The sequence below is a fragment of the Narcine bancroftii genome, chromosome 2 (genome assembly GCF_036971445.1).
Source record: "Narcine bancroftii isolate sNarBan1 chromosome 2, sNarBan1.hap1, whole genome shotgun sequence".
NCBI classification, from domain to species: domain Eukaryota; kingdom Metazoa; phylum Chordata; class Chondrichthyes; order Torpediniformes; family Narcinidae; genus Narcine; species Narcine bancroftii.
The window spans coordinates 306693951-306718059 of record NC_091470.1 but is presented as its reverse complement, the minus strand read 5'-3'; the positions used below and the strand labels follow the sequence as shown (position 1 = coordinate 306718059).

Below are 24109 nucleotides of genomic sequence, written 5' to 3'. Positions count from 1 at the left end.
TGGGTTCTTTGCCCTTATGCCAAAAGACTTATCTCTCTGAATGAGCCGTGGCCGGCTCTGAGGCGCCGATTCCAACCCTTCTTGGGAAGGATAATCGGTGGAGCGCTGCGTACAGCTGCTGCAAGCAGCTAGTTAGGGGAGGCTGATGACGCCGTCAGCCTGCGACCAATCTCCCCACTCTCTCTCCCTCCATGACCCCCTCAAGGCAGGGGCAATGGGTGGGAGGCCATCAGGCAGCAGGAGCCAGTGGGAGCTATCGGGGCCGTGGGAATGGGCAGGAGCCATCGGGGCAACGTGGGCCGGTGGGGGGCGTCAGTGCAGCCGGGGGTCAGCGGGAATCATCGGGGTTGTGGAGGCAGGCAGGAGCTGTCAGGGCAGCAGGGGCCAGTGGAAGCCATCAGGTGGAAGCCGGTGAGGGCTGTGATTGCCTTCGGTGCAGCTCTCTGTGGTTCAAAACGTGGCAGAGCAATGGCCATCTTCCCTACCTATAATCCCCCCTGCACATAAAAAATGATCAAACAGATGGTGTCATTTAAGGAACTTGAGAGGCCTTGAATGCTCTGGTGGCTGCTGGGCACAGTGGGAAAACTGAGGTTTTTATAAGTGTGCAGGCTCTGTCAGCATAGTTGGGGACCCATTGGGCGTAGTAAGTGAACAGTCCAAAAACCTTTTTAGTGCTTTCAGCGTGTGTGGGCACTGGGAGGTCTAGAAGAGGACGCAGAGGGGCTAGGTCAGGGCTGATTTCCCATTGTGCACTATGTAGCCCAGGATTGGCAACTTCCTGGTGCTAAAGACGCATTTGTCCTGTTGTATGTTAGGTTCCTTTCCTCGGCTGCCTGGAAGAAGCGTTTTAAATTCGTGTCATGATCCTCCTGAGTATGGCCACAGATTGTCACGTTGTCTAAGTAGGGGAACACCGCTGTCAGTTGGAACATCTACTATTCAGTCCATTTCTCTCTGAAACAGGGACACTTCATGGTGACACCAAGGAGAGTTGCAGAAATTGATACAGCTTGCTGTCTGCCTCAAATGCCGTGTAAATGCGATCGCTGTTTCTAATGGACAGTTGGTGGTATGCTGCCTTCAGGAGAACACTTTCTACTGCGCAATGTTGTTGACCATATCTGCTATGCGTGGCAGGGGGTAGGCATCTAGTTGTGTAAATTTGTTGATTGTCTGGTTGTAATCCACTACCATGCGCAGTTTTTCCTCCTGACTTTACTACAACCACCTGGGCTCTCCAGGGGCTGGTGCTCTGCTCTATGATGCCACCTGTAGTAGCCCTGCGGACTCTCTGTCCTAATGAAGGGCTCTGTCCCTCAGGCTGTACCTCCTGCTCTTTGTGGCTATTGGTGTGCATTCTAGGGTCAGGTGTGTGAACAGCGAAGGGTTCTATGTTCAGGACAGTCAGGCTGCTGGGGGTGGGGGCTGTTAGTGTGGGTGGGGAGGTGAGGCCCGTTGTGCATCTATTGACTGGACTGGTTCAATGTCGCCCCCCCCCTCCCTCACCCCCTCTCCCCCCCCCTCCCCCCTCCCCCCTCTCCCCCTCCCCCCCCTCCCCTCTCCCCCCCCCCCCCCTCCCCCCCCCCTCCCCCCCTCCCCCCTCCCCCCCTCCCTCCCCCCCCCCCCCCCTCGCCCCCCCCCTCCCCCCTCCCCCCTCCCCCCCCTCCCTCCCCCCCTCCCCTCCCCCCCCCCCCCTCCCCCCCCCTCCCCCCCCCCTCCCTCCCCCTCCCCTCCCCCCTCCCCCCCCCCCCCTCCCCCCCCCTCCCCCCCCCTCCCTCCCCCTCCCCCCCCTCCCCCTCTCCCTCCCTCCCCCTCCCCCCTCCCCTCCCCCCCTTCCCCCTCCCTCCTCCCCTCCCCCCCCTTCCCCCTTCCCCCCTCCCCCTTCCCCCCTCCCCCCCCTTCCCCCCTCCCCCCCCTTCCCCCCTCCCCCCCTTCCCCCCCCTCCCCCCCCTTCCCTCCCCCCTCCCCCCCTTCCCCCCTCCCCCTTCCCCCCTCCCCCCCTTCCCCCCCTTCCCCCCTCCCCCCCTTCCCCCCTCCCCCCCCCTTTCCCCCTTCCCCCTTCCCCCTTCCCCCTCCTCTCCCTCCTCCCTCCCCCTCCCCCCCCTTTCCCCCTTCCCCCTCTCCTCCTCCCCTCCTCCCTCCCCCCCTACTCATACCACCCACTCCCTCCTGACTTGGACGCAGCGCACGATCTGGCTCGCTCGCTTGCAGCCCTTCATCCTGCTATTTCTGGTCTGTACTGGTTGTTCCGTGCGCCTGCAGCTCGTTATCATTCTTGCAGAGTCACCGTGTCACAACAGCACGGGGTTGGATGGAAAGGGACGGTGGCGCTGACGGATCCAGCGCAGTAGCGAAAAGCAGTTCGAGTCCTGATCACAACGATCCGACGCCAGCCCTGACTTTTGGTGGGTTACGCTCCTGGACATTGAAGCAATAGGTTCTCATTATATATATATATATATATATATATATTTTTTTTTTAAGTTTTTTTTTAAATTATTTTCTGGATCAGGGCAGGTGAATCCTTGAGGACAACCTTATCACCATGGCATCTGTTCCATCGGCTGGTTGCTTGCATGCAGCACGGAATCCTTATTGCAGAAGTAAGTCCTTTTGAGTCGCCCCGCAACTAACTTTGGAGACCACCGCCGTTGGACGTCGTTACTTTTCCAGTCAACCTTCTTGGCATTCAGATGAATTTGCTTCACTTCGTGGCTGGCAATGCAGTTCCTGAAGTTTTAGGAACGTACGCGAACACCTGAAAGCCTTGATGGACTTTCCGGGGCTTTTACTTAACTAATTAGTCATTTTAAATTCGATATTTGAAAGCAATATATAGAGCATTGAAATTTCCACCATATTTTTTAAAACAAGTTTCACCGAGGGCAGAAACTTTCTTTAAAAGTTTACCTTTTGATAACTTAAATCAAATATTTTCAACTTTTAATTCATTTCAGTCGTGACATGGTTCTGGAAATGAAGCCCTTATCAGGATTTTTTTAAATGATGTTGCCAGAGTTGCAGAAAATCTCAATTTTTTTGTTATTTTTTAAATATAATATTTGGCGAAAGGTAATGCGGAAGAATATCAAGGAACGAAGCTTGATTCAAAGTTCCTTGCAGTGTGGATGGGTTCTCACCCATGCAAATAAGGGTGTGCATTTTGTTTTTATGACCCCATCATTATTATTAAGATTCAAAAACGTTGCCCAAATTACTGCGTTTCAAGCGAGGTATTGTCAAGGCTCGTCTTCGAGCATGTCCACCTGTTGCATTAGAAGTGGCGGCTGCAAGTCACTACGCAGATTTGAGCGCTTAAATCGAAGCAACGTCAGGTCCTGCAATCGAGTAGGGCTGAACTGAGTACTCAGATTGAAGTACAAGATTCGATTCGATGGCAGTACTTAGCAAAACGTGAGGGAGGGGGGGGGGGTTGTGCCCTGCTCAATGTTCATCCTTTCCAGTGGTTCTCAACCTTTTCCTTTCCACTCACATACCACTTTAAGTAATCCCTATGTTACTGCAGCAACTGCTGCGGCAGACACTACCGAGTAAAGAGACACTGCTTGAGGGTGATCTAAAGGCTCAAAAATAGGCTCAAAAGTCTGTAGGGGAGTAGGAGTAGAAGTAGGAGTCATGGAAGTGTGGTGCCAATAAAGCGGGGTATTTGGCCAATAAGGAAGCATACTTGTCTTGGTCCAGGGTGTGGATTCCATTGGCAGGAAAGAGCGCCTCCACAGGGTGAGGGGGAAAGACTGAAAGCTGTCCTGTTTACTAACCAGCATCTTGTAATGTCTACCAGCAGTTCGTGAACCCGGAGGATATCCACTCCGAGTAGTGCCTGTCCCACATCTGCGATGTGCACTCCCACTGGAAGACAGCGTCTGCAACCTGGATGGTGACCAGGAGGGTCCCATAGCTGGGATGGAGGACCCATTGACCACTTTTAGGGGAAAGCCTTTGGTGTTTATTGCTCAAAGTACGTGGACAGGATGAGGCTAATCTCTCCACCCGTGTTGACGAGGAAATTCCTCTTGGTCCTATGGTCTCTGAGGTAGAGTAGGCCTTTCTGTGTGCAACTGCCGAGGCCACTATCAGAGGACGGCTTGCCCATTTACTGTTGCCGTGTTGGTTTTGGCGGTGGGGTACAAGCATGGGGGTGGGGGGGTGCACCACTGGGCATTCCTGCCTTATCAGTGGTGGTAGAAACAGTACTTGCTGTTTTTCTCCACGAGCCCTTTGCGTTGTCACTGTGCAGCAGCTATTGCTGGTGTTTCTGGTGGGCTGGACAGAGTGGCGACGCTGATCGTGTAGACTGGTTGCATGTGGAGAGAGCTCTACTGTGTGACATCCGGAGCAGCCTTTCTAACTCCTTGGCTACAAGGTGTGTGGTGCTGAAATCCATGTCCAAAACTGCTGAGGATACGTGCACTGACAGTTTCAAGAGGAATAGGGCCTCTAACAGGAAACAGTCTGTGTCCATCTGCCAGGGCCACAATCTCATGGATTAGCTCAGAGCTGTTTCTGTCGCCCAGGCCCTGCAAGTTGAGGATGCTGATGACCGCTCGTACTGGCTGAGCTCTAAGGTGTCGAGGTAAAAACATTGGAACTCTTCATACTTGCGCTCCATTGGTGGTTTTTTTCTGAAGGAGCTTACTTTAGGAGCTGTGGCGGCATCCAGGGCACTGACGACGTGCCAGAACTTGGTGTCCTCCAAAATAATTCCCCTGTTGTGGAACTGGGACTCAGTCAGCTGTAGCCAGCTTCAGGCTTGCCCAGAAGGGCGGGAGATGCACGCCTACCATGTTGGTTACAGATGCTGCGACTGTGGATTCAGCCAGTTGCTGCATTCTTGTGTGATCGATGCTGGTTCCAAATCATTAGAACAGTTGGGGTCACCTCTGTAGCAAGTAAAAAGATATTCACACAGCGCAAGGGTGAACCAAAGAATGGTTTGAATTGGCCGCATCTCCACGCTGGCCCACCCACTTCTGGCGACACCTGCTGGCTTCCAGAAGTGACATCGTGTCGCGGTTTGACTCTCCAGTCGGCGGGCTGCTATACCTAAGTGGAAGGCTCTTTAGCCCGCACGTGATACTAGGCACGGGCTCCTTCTTGCCAGTGAAGGAGAGCCTGCGCCATCTTGGACTGGACACATATTGCGGCAATTCCGCCCATTTACTCGTGCAGTTGTTCAGCACACTACACCATCTGTTCTCTGTGATTAGTAAGAGATTGCTTAAGGAGGTATATGAATGGGAAGGGAAGGTTGAGAACCACTGCTCCAGACCCAATTGTTACTAAAATATTTTGCTTGAGAAAAGTTGTCATTGGCCCATTTCCTTTGAAGTTATGAAACCATGCACATAACAAGTCAATTAGGTACAATTAAAACAGTGGTTTTCCATCTTTCCATCCACGTACCACCTTAAACAATCCCTTACTAATCACAGAGCAGCTACGGCATAGGGAATACTTAAAGTGGTTTGTGAGTAGAAAGAAAAAGGTTGAGAACCACTGCTATATTATTACATGGTTGGTACATTTCTCAATTTTGACACTTCAATAAATACTTAAAGTGATGGAAGATCTCTGGGATATCATACCACTTTTTAGTTCTGCATCATTGGTACCTCTCTGACAGAATGATGTCTAATTTCCTACTCTTGGTGGTGTCTTAGTTGGTTTCACATCCAGGTGCTAAGTTCTGAATAGCTTCTGAAATGACATGGGAGAAGGCATTTTCAGATTAGTAATAAAAAGGTAAATTAATTATTAAAGATGTATACTTCTTAAAAAATTGGCAGGGAAATTGAAGTGATTTGAACACAAGGCATCTGATTTGGGAGGGTATGGATATATTTCAGTAATTAATCCATGTCATGGGGAAAGTTGAAATTTTACTCTGTAACTTTCTACATTTTTCAGGCCAACTTAATTCTTCAACAGGTGTGGGGTCTGGTGGCTCATGCAGTTTGGAGAATCCCATGGAACATGAAAAACCCCATCAAGGTAAAAGCACAAGTTGTTAAAACCAAATTGTTACAAAGTCATTACTCCAATATAATACATAAAAGTGCTGAAGAAACTTAGCATGTCATGCAGTGTCCACTGGAAGCAAAGGTATATAAACAAGGTTTCAGGCCTGAGTCCCATGAACAAAAAGTAGACAGGTGCCAGAATAAAAAGGTGGTGGGAGGAACCACACCTCATATTTAGCCTGTGCTTCCTCTGGCCAGATATCAATGATATCACCTTCTCCAGTTTTCATTCTGTCCCCTGTCTCCCTGCCCCTCTTTCTCCTTTCCTCCAATTCTCCACCCCCTTTCCCTCTCCATTCAGTTACCCCTCCCCTTATCACTTTTTAGCTTTTTTCTCTTCTTCCCTCCAACCTTTATCCCTCTATGACCTCCTTCCTGTGTTGGCCTGTGCTCCTCTCTGCCCCTTCTTCTCTCCTCCCCCTTTTTATTGAGGCACCTGCCTGCTTTCTGGTCTTACCTTGACAAAGGGCTCAGGCCTGATCACTGCCTGGTCAGCTTAGAGTAGGAGAAGGTTTTCAGCTGGATATCGGTTTTGGGGAGGGAATCTGGAATTTGATTAAACTGCTATACCCTGACATCCGTAGCTCCGTCTAAATCAATGTGTGGAAATAGATAGCTTCCCCATCAAGTCTGGAGCCAGACAGGTATGCCCACACTCTCCAGTCTTATTTATATGCTGCACAGAGCCCTTTGCTGAATCCATCAGAAAGGATGAGACCATGAGGAGTGATGTTGCCAGGTAGTGGAGGCATGCCGGTCAAAGGTTCCCTATATATGGATGATATCGCCGCCTTCTGTTTTTGGACACGATCGGTTCACAGATTGATCAGCATCTGTGGCTATTTTGAGTTTCCATTGGATGTCAGGATAAACTGGAAGAAACGAGAGGCAATACTCTACGATAACTGGTCTGACCGGTCTGCCATCCCCTTCACAGTCAAATCTGACAACCAGAAGGCGTTGGGAATCTGGTTGGGAGAGGCTGAGACGTTGGTTGGAGCAGATTGCAAAGGTCCACCAGAAATTGTAGTGGGCAAGGCACTCCCTCTCAATAATAGGAAAGAACCTGGTGATTAGGTGCAAAGTGCTCTTGGTAGTGGTGTTCAGACACAGATGTGTCCATCATCTGCACCTCCACCCTGCCGGTTACCAGAACAGTCTTTGGTTCATATGGGATTCAAGATAGAAAGGATTTGAAGAGCAAGGACATACCCAAATGTGGCCCTTTTCTAAATGACCACCTTCATGTGTGGCTGCATCAGGCTGTGTGTAGAATCAAAGTATGAGGGGCATGAGTGCCGCTATGTGCTGAGGTTCCACCTGTCCCAAATGTTGTGAGGGATGGGGGTGGCCCTATTGCCGCACAATGTCCCCGTCAGCTGGGCTTTGCCACACCAACAAATTTTTTTCCATACACCTTTGCCCATCAGACAGACTGTGACTCGATGAACCCAGTAGGATGGTTCCCAGAGTAGACCATCTGAGTCATATAGTGGAATGCCTCATCGCTAGTGCTCATAAATAAGTACCAGGACTTGGCAGTGAGAGGAGCTCTCCCAGTCAGATCCTTCCTGTACAGTTGGATCATCATTCACAATGCACATTGTCCGCTAGATGACCGTGGTGGAGTGGAGACAGTTGCCCACCTCTTTGCAGAATGCAGATTTGCTAAGATTGTGTGGAGAAAGATGAAAGGGTCCTTGTCATGGATCATCATGACAGAGGACTTTCTAATTTATCAGGTGTTCCTGGGTCACACATAGGTCAAACATCCAGAATTGCTGAAAGACGCACATTGGTCTGCCTGAAACCTGTTGATCTTTCAGCACACTGACATGTCATTGTGCTGTCTGGCATATTATGAATGCATGGGAATAGTGAGAGCTTCATGGGAGATATACACCCAAGGTGCAAGAGGTAAAGGCGTGCTTAACAAAGGGGACCATGAGGGAGAGACTCGGGGTATGAATATATGTCTTTGGAAGTGGCAGGCAGTTTGAGAAAATGTACATGAGATACCTGATTCGACCTGCATTGAATTCGTCCATCGTTATTAAATGAAGATCTACCGGGACTAATGCATGCAGAGGGCGCACAAAATCAGTGAACCGATGCAGACTCGAAAGGCCAACATGGCCTGTTTCCGCTCCGTAAATGGTTATATGGTTATATTACAGGCTACTGGAGTACTTGCTGAGGGATACAGCCAATATGGGGAGGACTTTGAAGAAGTTCCGCAGTAGAGGGTCCTTCTGTTACCAGGCATTGAGGGGCTGAATCTGAGTGGTATCCCCTCAAACAAGATTAATGACAAGATGCCACAGTGGTGGTTATGATGTAAATAGAAGTGAATGTAATAATGTACAGTAATGGAAATGTATGGATACAAAACTAAAGGTGGGAAGAAACTTTGAACGTCCATTCATAATTTATTATGAATAAAGTCTACTTTTGATTTTTTTAAATATATTTTTGCTTCCAGTGGACACAGTGACCTGCTGAATTTCAACACTTTTGTGTATTGCACTACAATCACAGCATCTGCAGATTTTCACTGATCTGCAGACCTACTTTTCTTTCTTTCAATGCTCAGGATTTCTTCTCACACTGGAGAAGTGTTGGTGGCTAAAGAACTTTCTGAACAGTGAGACTCCACCACACCCAATAAACGAAGAGCTATCTTCCAAGAGGTAAAAAAGATTATTTATAAGTGATGAGAAATGTCTGAGGTGAACTTTGTTATTGAAGTGGTCAAAATTTAAATTGAGGTTGATGTATTTTCACTACACTGCATCAAAATTGTAGAAGATATTAATAGTTGAGATATTTACCTGATGAGCTTCATGAAAGAGGTATTGACAGCAATAATGGATGTAAAAATTATGATCTTTCTGAAATCCTTGGGTTTCAAAGTGCTCCTCAGTAACACCACCCCAATTACAGGCTATGTGTGAACCAAAATAGAGGTGCACCTTTACATCCACTTCAACATCAATATCACTTTAAGCCTTTTGAGATATTCTGAAAGATGTTTAAATGATGCTGTATTGCTTTTATTGTTTCTATTGTTTGTAATCTTGGTTTTAATTTTGTTTCAGTTAAATGTATTCTTAAATCTTCCTGGTTTTCTGTGACTATGGGATCCATTTCTTCTGGGTTTCGTGCCATTGTTGAATATGGAAATGGGATAATGGCACGGATTAAGAAGTGGTTAACATGCATTGAATTGAAAGCAAGGATAATTTCATTTGGCAAAGATCAGTGCTAGGGCCTTGTCTATCCAATCTATAATTGCATTTTTAAAAAAAACAAGTGAGATGTGCTCTTGTTTGAAGGCACTATTGAGGAAGCTGATGAAATCAATGATGAGATGAATGTTAATAGACTGCACAGCGACTTGGGATAAATGACTTAGCGGTAGAGATAGTGCTGTGACCTTGCAGCTTCAGTGACCCAGATTCAATCCTGACCTCTGGAGAAAAAATGGGTATTAGGGTTTCTTCTCTTGGAGTCTAAGGAAAAGGAAATGAAGAAGAGAATGACAGAAATATACAGTGCCCTCCATAATGTTTGGGACAAAGACACATTTTCCTTTATTTGCCCCTGTACTCCATAGTTTTAAATGTCCGATTTACGAACAACCCATTGTGACCAACCAACAGGCCCACCGGAGGAGAATGATGTCTACTTCTGGTTCAAGTGGAGCTCGCTTTCCATTGGCTAGCTTTAAGATATCTGCTGAATTAAGTTTCTGCTCGTGAGATTTCTAATTAGTATAGCTGTTAGCCAAGCTATGATGAAGCAAGTTATTCTCTGAAGGATATCCAGCATCTGTTGTATGTACATCAGAAGTCATATTATTGTGTGATTACCAATGTCTCCTTGATCGTCAGGCAGACAGTGACACACATCCACTGTCAGGCTACACCGCATGCGTCCTGGGAAAAGCAGTGGGTGGGCGAGGGGACAAGCAGCCTGGCGGGGGAGGGGGAACAGAGAAGAATGAGCAGCAGCGTCCGCCATCGCAATGCCTCCAAAAGTGTCACAGCCTGGCAAGCGGCTGCTGCTTGGCCCTGCAAAATGATAGCCCAGCCTTAAAGTGCAATTGCGCCACTGAGGAGGGAGCAAGGAGCCAGTTGTGGATCAGAAGAAGCAAGATATGGGGGGGGGGCTGTGGGGTACCTGTACTGTAACAATCTCTCTAGCATTTATACAGTACCCTATTATTACCTGTATTATTATGTTTCAGATGTTTTAGTGTATTGGGAAGTGCTTTATATGCATATTGTAGAGCTCGTCGAAAGAACCAAAGACTTGTTGATCCAAACCAAGGCTTTTATTAGCAAAAGACTGGAGCTCTTCACAGGTGGCCGACCAGTCCGGAATGATCCGACCTGGCTAGGGACACAACCCTTTAAGGCCCAGACAATAGGTGTGGCTTAGCTCTCAGCCAATCGCTGTAAGCACAGTCTAGATACAGTAACTATATACACTATGTACATTCGTGATAGATCTGTACTATCACATTCATCCCTTCTTGGAGAATTGACCCTGGGAAAAAAAACAAAAACGAGGGAGAGAATGAAAGGAAGGGGTAGGTCAAGGACTGTAGCGGTCAGGGGGTCTGACCATCCGGCGTGACCGCCGTGGTGCCGCGATTGGGGTCGCTGGAGTGGTGTCGCCAGCGGGCTCGTCGGGTGCGACTGCTCCGTTGCTCAATTCCCCAGTCGTGTTGTTGGCAGGGTGGCCCGGGTCATTGGGGTGCTGTTGGTCCTTCTGTTGCGGCACGGGGCCTGGAGAATAAGGAGTTGGGGAAGGTTGGGTTGGGGGTTTTGCTGGGTCTACCGCATCCTGAGCTAGGTCCCGCAGCGAAACAGTGTCCTCCCGCCCATCTGGGAACTCAACGTAGGCGTAATGTGGGTTCGCGTGAAGTAGAGTCACTCGGTCAACCAAGGGGTCGTTCTTTGAGTGCCGGACGTGGCGTCGCAAAAGGACGGGGCCACGGACGGTGAGCCATGCCGGTACAGTGGTTCCTGATTCGGATTTCCTCGGGAAAAGGAACATCCTTTTGTGGGGGGTGGTGTTTGTTGCAGTACATAGGAGGGAGCAGATGGAGTGTAAGGCACTAGTGAGAACCTCCTGCCAGTGAGAGGTGGGGAGACCTTTAGACCGGAGAGCCAGTGTAACCGCTCTCCATATGGTGGCATTCTCCCTCTCGACCTGGCCGTTACCGGGGGCGTGGCAAGATGGCGTAGGGAGCGGATGTGCATTCCCGGTCTCCCCCAGGCAGTTATATAAATACCCGTTTTAAGAATATTTCTTTTCTGTTAAAAGTCTTTGTTTTGTTTATCAATTGTTTTTAGTTTAAAATGGCAACAAAAATTAAGGAAAATAGAGTTCAAATACAGAACAAAACTACACTCCCCGACTTTGGAAGAAACTCGGCCTACTTGCCCAGACAGAACCACGGAGTCAAGGCTGGAATTTTCTTAAGAACGGAGCTCATTAATTGGACTGTCGGATAAGCTGGCCTTGGACATCCCTCTGAAAGATGGTGATGAATATTGATTTGAAATGTTTTATGAAGATAAATTGCAGTAATTGGCATTGGTTGCCCATGAGTTTTAAAAATCCAGATAACATTAAAGTTTATTAGTGATTTTTTTTGGATGGAATATCAGAAGGATGAATTTATTATATATAAATACAGAACAAAATTACATTCTTTGACTTTGGAAGAAATTTGACCTATTTGCCCAGACAGAGCTGGAGTTGGTGTTGGAATTTTCTCAAGAACAGAACTTATTAAAGTTGATTTCGGACTCCTTTTTGAAAGATGGCGATGAATGTTGATTTGAAATATTTGAAATATTTTCTGAAGATAAACATATATATGGAACTCCTTGACTTGCAATAAGGTTTATTAGTGATATTTTTTTGGATGGAATATTGGAAGAGTGAATTTATTTTCTGTGAGTAAACAGATAATAACAGATTTTAATAGTTTTGAAAAGGTTTTTTTTAAACTAAACAACAAGATCAGTTTAATATTGAGAAAATTGGAAAAAACGGAAACTTTATTATTAAATTTGGAAATTCAGTAGAAAGAAACTATGAACAAGATTGATGATTTATAAAATTAAAGTCGAAGGAGCAATGTCCAAGAAGAGTTAAAAATTTTGAATAAGTTTTTCTTGAAAATAAACAATAATTTCAACTTAACATTGAGAAGATTGACAAAGTGGAAAATTTGGTATTAAATTGGGAAACACAGAAGAAAGAACTTATGAATAACATTGATGCTTTAGAAGATCAAGACCGAAGGAATTATGTTCAAGAAAATTTTAAAAGATTTGAAAAAAAAGCTTTTTTTGAAAGTAAGCTACAAATTCAACTTGAGACTGAGAAGAATGGAAGATTCGGTGTTGAACTGGGATGTTCAGAGGTGTTTTAATTCAGTGGATGAAATTCAGGAAGACTTGAAAAAAAAATTAAAAAAAAGCTTTTATTGATTGTAAACAATGTTTAACTCAGTGTTGGGAGGGTGGAAAGGGTGCAAAATTTAATATCAAGTTTGGATTTTCAAAAAAAAGAGTTTATGAATAAGATTGGTTAAATTGATGGACCGGAGTTTTATGGATATAAGAAATGATGATTTTTCGGTTTATACGTGTATTTTGTCTGCCTGGGGGGGGGAGGGAGTGGTACTTGTGGTTTATACCACACCCATTTGGGTTTTTGGGAATTAACCACCACAAGGTGGTTTCCTAAGGGGTTAGGGGAGGTGCGGGGGGGTGAAAATTTGAAAATTATTTAGTATCTATTATGTAATATTATACTGTCAATTTGAAATGAATGTATGGAGATACTATAAATAAATTTTGACCTGGCCGTTACCGCGTGGGTTATAGCTCGTGGTCCTGCTTGAAGCAATGCCACACTCCAGAAGGTACTGTTGCAGCTCTGCACTCATGAATGATGACCCCCTATCACTGTGGATGGAATTGGGGTACCCGAAGATGGTGAAAATACTGTGAAGGGCCTGTATCACTGAGGTGGCAGTGGTGTCTGGGCAGGCCACAGCGAATGGGAAGCGGGAGTACTCGTCGATGGCTGTAAGGATGTAGGTATTACGGTTGGTCGACGGTAGTGGCCCCTTAAAGTCTACGCTAAGACGCTCGAAGGGGCGGGTGGCTTTGATAATGTGGGAGTTATCCGGATGGAAGAAGTGGGGCTTGCATTCAGCGCACACCGAACAGGCTCGGGTCATGGAGCGGATCTCCGCGACTGTGTAAGGTAAGTTGCGCGCCTTGACAAAGTGAGCAAACCTAGTGACCCCTGGATGACAGAGCGCCTCATGGAGTTTCCGTAGTCTGTCCATCTGTATGCTGGCGCACGTCCACCTGGAGAGTGTGTCAGGCGGGTCGTTGAGCTTACCAGGCCGGTACAGGATGTCATAGTTAAAGGTGGAGAGTTCGATTCTCCATCTGGCGATTTTGTCGTTTTTTTATCTTACCACACTGGGTGTTGCTGAACATGAAGGAGACCGCGCGTTGATCAGTCAACAGTGTAAAGCGCCTCCCAGTGAGGTAATGTCTCCAATGACGCACCGCTTCAACTATGGCCTGGGCCTCCTTCTGGATCAAGGAGTGTCTACTCTCCGGACCCTGGAGGGTTCTGGAGAAGAAGGCTACAGGCCGACCGGCCTGGTTCAAGGTGGCTGCCAGGGCGAAGTCGGATGCATCGCTCTCGACTTGAAACGGGACAGACTCATCGATCGCGTGCAGCGTCGCAGCAGCGATGTCGGATTTGATTCGATCGAAAGCCGCTGTGGCTTCGGTCGAGAGGGGAAAAGAGGTGGTCTTGATAAGAGGACGCGCCTTGTCGGCGTAGTGTGGAACCCATTGGGCGTAATACGAGAAAAGACCCAGACAACGTTTGAGAGCTTTCTGGGTATGTGGAGGGGGTAAGTCCATTAGGGGACGCATGCTGTCAGGATCTGGCATGACTATCCCGTTCTCCACCACACAACCTAGAATAGCGAGTCGTGTGGTCCGGAAGACACACTTGTCCAAATTGTAAGTCAGGTTCAGCCGACGGGAAGTTTGAAGAAATTTGTCTAGGTTGGCGTCGTGGTCCTGCACGTCGTGGCTGCAGATGGTGATATTGTCCAGATACGGGAAGGTAGCGGTTAGCCCGTTCTGGTCCACCATCCTGTCCATTTCCCGCTGGAAGACCGCGACACCATTCGTGACCCCGAATGGTACCCTGAGAAATTGATATAGCCGCCCATTCGCTTCAAAGGCCGTGAATGGTCGGTCCTCGCAGCGGATCGGGAGCTGGTGGTAGGCCGAACGTAGGTCAATAGTGGAGAAAATGCGGTATTGGGCGATCTGGTTCACCACATCCGTGATGTGTGGCAGGGGGTACGCATCCAGGAGCGTGAAGCGGTTAATGGTCTGGCTATAGTCGACCACCATCCGTAGTTTTTCCCCATTCTTGACAACCTCCACCTGGGCTCTCCAGGGGCTTGAACTGGGTTCGATGATGCCCTCATCCAGCAATCTACGCACCTCACTCCTAATGAATTGCCTGTTTTCGTAACTATATTGCCGACTTTTGGTGGCCACAGGCTTCCAGCCAGGGGTGAGGTTTGCGAAGAGTGCTGGCGGGGCAATCCGGAGTGTGGAAAGGCCGCAGGATTGGCCCCGGCGCACGGGGGCGGGTTGCTCGGGTGCTTCGGGGGTGGGGCGATGGCAGACCGAGAGGGGGGCGTGGGGTCCCCCAAAGTGTAGGGATACCGTTCGGAACTGACACTGGAAGTCTAATCCCAGCAACACTGGGGCGCACAATTGGGGAAGGACGAATAACTTGAAGTGGGTGACCGTTATGCCCTGTACTTCCAGCATGGTGATGCAATACCCCTTTATCCCAGTCGAGTGCGACCTCGTCGCTAATGAGATCCTCTGGGTAGTGGGGATAATGTCAAGTCCCCAACGGAGAGCCAGATCTGGCTGGATAAAACTGTCAGTTGACCCAGAGTCAAATAAGCAATTGGTGTAGTGTCAATGCACTTTAATCAGTTCCATTGCTCTGGTGAGGGGATGAGAGCATTGCTGGTTTAATGTTATTGAAGCAGTTGACAGGGGAGTTTTGCGCGATGACGTCACGCAACGGGATGACGTAGTCAACGCTCGAGGAGCAGGTTGGAGGACCTCCCGGAAGTGCTGTTGCGGCGGCGTTGGCGGGTGAATGGTAAGTAGTGGGGTTTGTAGTTGCTCGCGAGTGGCGGTGGGAAGGGTCGTTGGTCGCGACGGTCGGGCCCTGGCGGTCGTCAGTGATGGACGCTAGGGTGAGCACCTGGTTGGCCGCAGGGGTGGCTGTGGCGGCGGTAGCAGCGGCGGTAGCGTCGGCCCCGGGGGTGGCTGTGGCGGCGGCAGAAGCGGCGGTAGCGTCGGCCCCGGGGTTTCTGTGGCGGCGACAGCAGCAGCAGTAGCGGCGGCAGCAGCGGCGGTAGCGTCGGCCCCGGGGGATGCTGTGGCGGCGGCAGCAGCGAGTGTTCCGCACGGGGGCGAGAGGTGGGCCAACACCATGGTTGCGAGGGTGGGCTGCCCCTTCCGGGTTCGGCGTCTCCGTGACGTCAGGCGTTGCCGTGTAGGGGAGCCCTCGCTCTCATTGGACGAGATCTCTGGGGATGAAGCGTTTGAATGGGATAGTGGCGATTGGGCTTCACACGAGGCACTGTGTTTGGCGGCGGCCATTTTAGACCTAGAGACTGCAGCAAAGTGGCCGTTTTTAAGGCACTTCTGTCACTTGGCTTTTCTTGCTGGGCACTGGGATCTGCTGTGCTTGTCCCTCCTGCAGAAATAACATTTTGGGTTCGCACGGGGCAGGGTAGCAGCAGCCGACAGGCCGTCAGTGGTAGGGTAGAAGGGCACTCTACTCACATCAGAACGAGGGGTCCAGTCCCTAGAGAGCTCGGTGGACTTTAAGGCTGCATCCTCCATTGTGATTGCAATCCGGGCCATGTCCTCTAGTTTTTCTACCCCTTGTTCGAGCAAGCGCAGCCTCACTTCATTCGATCTGAGCCCGGCCACATAGGCATCCCGGATGAGATCATTTGTGATCTCGGCAGCAGTTTTGTCCACACAGTTACAGTCCTTGCCCAATCCCTTTAATACTTGTAAATATGCCCTGCTGGACTCGCCGGGCTGTTGCTTCCTCGACGCAAGCACGAGCCAGGCATGAACTCTGTTCACCGGTTGATCATACAGTCCTTTCAGTACCTTTATGGCTGCGGTGTAAGTGGTCTCATCCTGGATGTTCTCGTAGACTCTCAAGGACACCATAGATAGCAATGCTGTTAGACGCTGGTTATCCTCCTCTACCTGAATGAATCTCAGGAAGTTTTCAAAGTTCAGCAGCCAGAAGTTAAAGGCTTTGAAGGCTGTAGCTGACTGTGGGTCGATATCAAGTTTTTCTGGCCGAGTTAAACGCTCCATCCCTTTCAAAAAAATTCTTTTGCTAATAAAATTGTAGAGCTCGTCGAAAGAACCAAAGATTTGTTGATTCAAACCAAGGCTTTTATTAGCAAAAGACTGGAACTCTTCACAGGTGGCTGACCAGTCCGGAATGATCTGACCTGGCTAGGGACACAACCCTTTAAGGCCCAGACAATAGGTGTGGCTTAGCTCTCAGCCAATCGCTGTAAGCACAGTCTAGATACAGTAACTATATACACTATGTACATTGGTGATAGATCTGTACTATCACACATATAAAGGTAAAATTTATACTATATTCTAAGATAAACATTTGACTAACTGATGCTAAATAAGGACTTTATGTACCAGTTCCAATTTACATACAAATTCGAATTAAAGATAAACCTAGGTAATGGAACTCTTTTTTTAACCCTGGGACTGCCTGTACTTCATCGAACAGCAAACAATGATTTCAAACATACTGCTAAAGCTACAAAGGAGTTTTTCAAAGCTAAAAACTGGAAAATTCTTGAATGGCAATGTCAGTCGCACAATCTAAATACAATTGAGCATCGCTTCCATATGCTGAAGAGCAAACTTAAGGGAACAAGCAGTAGAGGCCTGGCAGAGCATCACCAGAGAAGATACTCAGCACCCGGTGATGTCCATGAATCACAGACTTCAAGCAGTCATTGCAGGAAAGATATATATAATAAAGTACTAATACACATACCATTGCTATGTCCAAAATAATACATAAAAAGTGCTGTAATTTTTGCATGGTCAAACCAAAATGTATACAAATACGTTTGAACAATATCTGGAATGTGCAGTTTAATGACGTGAATTGTTTGATTTACAAATTTGAAACTCTGGAACACAAGGCCAAATAAAGGAGGGAAAAAAATTGTCTTAGTCCCAAACATGGAGGGCACTATAAGAACAGCATGTATTATAATCTTGAATCCCTCCAGCCTCTCATTTGCTCAAGGCAATTATTGAATCTCTGAGAGTTGGAGTGGACTCGCAAGTGGAATATTTCCATGTAACATAAAATTGTCTCCTTTTATGTCACAAGGAAATATGAAAAATCAAATAGTTTGTAGAAAATTATTAAGCTGTTTAGTGAGGAAAAAAATAATGGGGTAACTAACGTGTTAGGCAAAAGACTAGAAAATCTGAATACATTAAGTCTTATTTCTAGTTACATTGGGCCTGGTGAAATGACAACTGGATTGCTGTTACAATGTTTTTGTTAGAGAAGTAAAGATCGATTTAATTTTGAGAGTGCAATAGTGATTCACCGATCTAATTTCTGGGTCTGAGGATTGTATTGTGAGGAGAGGATGTTGTTCACAAACTTTAACTGTTAGAAGAAAGACATTGCAAGTATAAGGGTGGAGCCAAGAAAATGAACTTCTTTAAATCTTTCTGCACTGTATTGCACAGAATGTTGCCAATAGATTAATTCTTAATGTAAAATTATTTTGTTAGATATTAATAGAATGATTAAACAAATTAAAATGCAAATTGTTTACTCTTTTGACAGACATCATTGAAATTCGGACATTTGACTTCCATGGATTAAATTTTAGTTTACAGTACTTTTCCCCTTGTTGCTTCTGGCTCAGGAAATTGGTTGGAGTTGATAGCATCTCGCCTTTAATCTTCCGGAAAACAGTGATACCCACTTTAGAAGCAAGTGAGACTTCCATCGTTAGCATTGCCATTTAATCATTCTTCAACTGGTCAAGTTGATCTATAAGGAGCATCTTGATATTTGCAAAACATTTAAAATTAGTAAATGAAACAGATGTCAAGAATCTTGTAATTTGTGATGTTTAATGTATTTGATTCATTGTTGGATAATTTGATAATGTGAAAACAAATCTTGAGTTGAATAAAACACAAGATGATGTGTGCGTCGAGCTCAGTGCTACTATTTTTTGTATTGATTGCTGTATTTCATGCTTTGTATGTTAGGTGATGTTCATATATTGATTAGTAAGTCTGAGTTTCCCAGTAAGGGTTGTTTGAATCATGCATAAGAAAAGCTTTTATTATGGATGGAAACATAGAGCATAATAACATTATTTTAATGACATCCCACCAATTTTTTTTTGTATTAATTTTAATGAAGTTGTAGATATGAGTGGAATGTAAAAAATTCTGTTTTGTACTTGAACTTTCTTAAGTTGGATTAATTTCAATGCTTAAATGTTGATTATAGTCTTGCATTGATGTTTCAGATTTTAAAATTCAGTAGTTGATAGTCTAATGTAACTATTTGGTTTCTTTTCGTGACATTATTCCCAAGTTGAATGCTAGATTTTAATTATCGATTGAGAGTAACTTCTGCCTTGGGGACAAGAAAGCAAGATCATTGAAGTAAATTCAACAAAAGCAGCAAGGGTTAGAACGGACAGATGATTTTTTTTCAGCATGTTTCCTTGAACTTGCACATTGCTCTCCGAGGATTTAAGAATGGCAAGGAATGCGGGATGTGGATCTATTGCTTCAACAGTGGGTTTATATACCCTTGATGTTGGGGTGGGGGGTGGGGGGGTGGGAAGACTTGCTGATTTTGGAATAAGGCTGACTCGTGACTTCAGGATCAAGAGTTCCAAGTCGTAATTTAACTCATAGTGGGTTCCTCAACTCAAATAATTGTGCAACTTTTGTATGTTATTTTTAAATAATAAAGATCTTGCAAATCTGTTTTATTTAATGTTTTATAGATGAATGAAAAAACAGTCTAATTTGAAGAGTTCTGATTTGTAACCTCCACTTTATGTGATAGGATCATAGGATAGAAAAAAATATGATATAGTTAATTTTGTTTCTTCCAATTAGTTTTTTTTTCCACTTTTCTCTCCCTGTAGTTATAGTGTTCAACAAAGCAATTTAAAAAAAAAACTGCAAAGGTTGATAATTCAAAACAATAAAAACATTAAAAATATCTGAATAAAACATGAGTCTGCAGGCACTTTGAAGTAAAAAACAAAATGCTGGAGAAACTCAGCACATCAACTAGTATTCAGAGATTGATTGACCTACTGAGTTTCTCCAGCATTGTGTTTTACCATGCAAAATATTTAGCAGGTCAAGAAGCACCTAAGGAGGATCAGAGTTTTATCAGACTAGGGACATTTTAAATACAAGACTTGTATGTTACAGAATCAGGAGGAAAGAGATGGGGAAAAGAAAATGGAAATTTATGATGGGGGGGCAGACCAAGAGAAACAATAGGTGCTTACAAATTTGGGCTGCTCTGGACCTGTGTATCCTACCTGTGTTGCGGGCCCCTGCAGCTCCTTACATACTAGACCCCTAAATGGCCCAGTTGAACGGAAACTGGGCCATTTAAGGGCGCTCCCGCCCCTTCAGTGATGCAGAGAGTGACGTGCCATGCACTCACCACGTCATCAGAGGCCCTGCAAGGAGTTCCCTGTGTTGGCCTCCAAAAGGTAAGTGGCTGGGGTGGGCGCAGAATCGGGGTGTGGTGGGGGGGGGGCACTGTCAGGGCCGGGGAGCAACGAAGTGTCGGGGGTGGGAGGGGAACAGAGTTTGGGCAGGACAATGGCTGCCCTTGCCTATAATCCCCCACACTGCTGGAACTGCTCTGGCGTTTCAGCGGCGGGGGGGATTATGGGTAAGGAAGACAACCATTGCACACAAGCGCTGATGCCATTTTCTGCCTGGGCAATCATGATGGCTTACAAATTGACCAACAACTGCTACACAGTGCGTGTACACAGGTCAGCAATCCACTTTTGAGGTGGGTTGTCTGCCTGTGCAGTTTATTAAAAAACTTCTGCCCACTAAACCAAATTGGCAGGTTAAATTCGTTTTACAATCCAATTTGTAAACCCCTAATGACGGTGAAGGCTTTTAATTGGAGTGATCTCTGGCGGAGTATGAATAAAAGTTATTTATGAGAAATGGATGAAAACAACAAATGCAGAGAAAAGAAGAAATAGAATGCTAGTGCAGTGGCATCTGGAGAGAGAGGAAATGAATACAAACCTTTCCATTTTTGATTTTAGTGAAGGCCCTGATTTAGATGAGAACAAATCAGTTACTTGAATTTGCATTGATGTTTTGTAAAAAGAACGTATTGTTTGATGGCACAATTAATAGAAAGGAAGGTGTGTACTAATTGTATCGTGCTTCTGTACAGAGTTCTTAGAATAGAATAGAGTTAATTTTTCAAAACAAAAAAGTACTTTAATGGCTTCATTAACATGAGGAAACTTTGAAAAGTGTTTCCTGCAGAAACCAAATTTGACATTCTGCTGCAGAGAGATATTGAGATAGACGACCAAAAGCATGGTCTTGGACGTCAATTTTAAGGAGTTTTTAAAGAAGGAAACAGAAGCTGAAGTGATGGATTTTAGCAGAGATCTCCAGAGTTTGTGCCCTTTGGAGCTGAGGGCCTGTCGCTTCTGGTGAAGTAATTAAATCCAAGAATACTCGAGAGATCAGAGTTAAGATGCAAGCTTCAAAATTGTAGATACATTTGAGGGAAGGTGGCTAAATACATCAGCTAAGACTGGAGATAAAAAGTTTTGGAGGTGGAGTTCGATGGATTGAAAGCAGCAGTGAAGTTATCAATGTCACCCTGGTGAAGGTTAACAGTGATGGTGCATTATGTGATCAGAAGTTGCTCTTCAGCTTAAAGATCACAAATTTGCAGCCTTTTTCTTTTTAAAGAGATGCCAGGTAGAAGGGTGGAATCTGACTAGTGGAAGGAAAGTGAGTTGAGTGCTCAAGACCATTGCTTCTCTTTTCAACAGGGTAGATTCCATAAGAAATGGAAGCATGGGTAGAGTATTCCATTTTGTAGAGGAAACACTCGCGTTCAGTTAGGCTTGGGACTGATTTTTTTTTTCTCAACTCGAGTTTCCCACCTGTTCCCCACGCTTGTTGATTCTTTAAATATACTTATTGACTTCAATCTGAGGCGCCTGCAAGCTCACACCAAGACACAAGAGAAACTTGTCCGTGAACTACTCTTTGCAGACGATGCCGCTTTAGTTGCCCATTCAGAGCCAGCTCTTCAGCGCTTGACGTCCTGCTTTGCGGAAACTGCCAAAATGTTTGGCCTGGAAGTCAGCCTGAAGAAATCTGAGGTCCTCCATCAGCCAGCTCCCCACCATGATTACCAGCCCCCCCACATCTCCATCGGGCACACAAAACTCAAAACGGTCAACCAGTTTACCTATCTCGGCTGCACCATTTCATCAGATGCAAGGATCGACAATGAGATAGACAACAGACTCGCCAAGGCAAATAGCGCCTTTGGAAGACTACACAAAAGAGTCTGGAAAAACAACCAACTGAAAAACCTCACAAAGATAAGCGTATACAGAGCCGTTGTCATACCCACACTCCTGTTCGGCTCCGAATCATGGGTCCTCTACTGGCTCCTAGAACGCTTCCACCAGCGTTGTCTCCGCTCCATCCTCAACATCCATTGGAGCGCTTACATCCCTAACGTCGAAGTACTCGAGATGGCAGAGGTCGACAGCATCGAGTCCACGCTGCTGAAGATCCAGCTGCGCTGGATGGGTCACGTCTCCAGAACGGAGGACCATCGCCTTCCCAAGATCGTGTTATATGGCGAGCTCTCCACTGGCCACCGTGACAGAGGTACACCAAAGAAAAGGTACAAGGACTGCCTAAAGAAATCTCTTGGTGCCTGCCACATTGACCACCGCCAGTGGGCTGATAACGCCTCAAACCGTGCATCTTGGCGCCTCACAGTTTGGCGGGCAGCAACCTCCTTTGAAGAAGACCGCAGAGCCCACCTCACTGACAAAAGGCAAAGGAGGAAAAACCCAACACCCAACCCCAACCAACCAATTTTCCCCTGCAACCGCTGCAATCGTGTCTGCCTGTCCCGCATCGGACTTGTCAGCCACAAACGAGCCTGCAGCTGACGTGGACTTTTTACCCCCTCCATAAATCTTCGTCCGCGAAGCCAAGCCAAAGATACTTATTGACTGATCATGCGCGTCTTCTTGACAAAATTCCAAGGATCTTGGAGAAAGATATTTAATCTCAATCCTAAATGATCATTGCTCTGAGAAATAAGTTCTGACTTCTTGTTTAAATTTAAACCTTGTTCTGTTTTTAGACATTGTTCTAAATTCTTGAGCCAGGGAACACAGTATTCGTGTAACCTATCAAATTCCTGAAGAATCTAGTACAATTAAAAGAGACAAAAATAATGGATTGAATCTTAACAGAAATGCTAAAAAAATTTCTAGGTTCAAAAGATGAAGTTGCTCCAGATTGAGGTGTGCCTGCTTTGGAGAGTAGTATTTTTAAAATACTGTTTGCGTGGTGAAACATCGGATGTTATATTGCTGTATTCTTAATGCTGTATGCTTCACATAGGCATTTTACCAGTGAACTTTGACCAAAAGCTGATCAGGTGATAAAAAGTTCTTGGATTCAAAAGAGAATTCATTATCTGAGCAGTTTAAACTTAGCAAAATGCAGATAACGTGTACTTTATAGTCCAGAAATAGTGGCTTACTTGATTTGGTATAAACAGATAAGTTCACAAAACCCAACCCTGACCTCATCTGAATGTTGTTTTGTGCTCAATGTCAGGTGGTGTTTTTGTTGCTGCAGTGATCATGTTGTACATCGTGCTATGCATTTACCAAATGGAAGCAGGCAATTGTTCAAGTGCAAAAAAGGTATGATTAGTGTAGTGGTTACCACCATGCTGTTACAGCAATAGCATCTGGGTTTCGAATTCAGCGCTGTCTGTAAGGGGTGTCCTATGGGTGCTCTGATTTCCTCCTACCGTTCAAAATGTACTGGGGCTGTAGGTGGCTTTTCCTCACTCTGTGATATAGGCTAACGGAACACAGCCAGAAACTGGAAATTGCATGTAGACCTCGGGCCAGGGACTCATCTTTCCACCGGAAATTGCCAGCACCAACTTGAGACAGATCTGATTCTCTGGTCCAGCTCTCGGCAGATTGTCTTCATTGTTGAGCTGATGGTTCCTTGGGAGGTTACAATTGATGAGGTGTAAGAACAGAAAACACTGCGTTATACCAATCTTGCTGCAGAAGTAGAAGAGCGATGCTGGAAAGTGAGTGTGCGCCTGGTTGAAGTCACTTATCCTTGGCCAAACGTCTGAGGGAAGTAGGAATCACAGGCAGGGTCTCAGGAAGGCAATTAAATCCCTCTCTGACTCAGCTGAAATGAGCAGTCACTGGCTCTGGCTGAAAAGGTGGGATCCTGGTCTGGACTCCAAATGATCACTAGAAGAAACGGATATGGGACACACACCCAGGTCTGATCACCCTGTGGTGGGCCTGCTTGGCAGAGGTGTCTTGTGTTTAACAGGCCGAAACAATACAAATGAAGATGTGTCCGATACCGCATAATATTCCCTAGTGGTAATCCTCCATTAGTGTAATTGAGACAACTGACCGTAATAATGGTCAATCTAACCCAGTGTTTCCCAAACTGGGTTCCACGGAAACCAAAGGTTCTGTGGAAGGAAAGACAGGGAGAATAACGATCTACCTGTTTTTCTTTAAATTACATTTTACT

General features: G+C 46.2%; 1 protein-coding gene across 7 annotated transcripts in view; it reads left to right on the top strand.

Moving 5' to 3' along the window:
* LOC138752748 (pancreatic progenitor cell differentiation and proliferation factor-like protein) overlaps positions 1–19251 on the top strand; it is a 20010-nt gene extending 759 nt beyond the window's left edge. For 2 of the 7 annotated variants that reach the window (XM_069915434.1, XM_069915435.1), the window contains exons 3-5: positions 5932–6015; positions 8638–8734; positions 11408–12726. In XM_069915434.1, the coding sequence (XP_069771535.1) occupies positions 5932–6015; positions 8638–8734; positions 11408–11537 (311 nt within the window). In that variant the 3' untranslated portion in view covers positions 11538–12726. Of the gene's footprint in view, positions 1–2271; positions 2409–2515; positions 2607–5931; positions 6016–8609; positions 8735–11407; positions 12727–18077 lie in introns of those variants that run through there. The other 5 variants (XM_069915436.1, XM_069915433.1, XM_069915438.1 and 2 more) reach the window with 5 other exon arrangements.
* The last annotated feature ends 4858 nt before the right edge of the window (positions 19252–24109 follow it).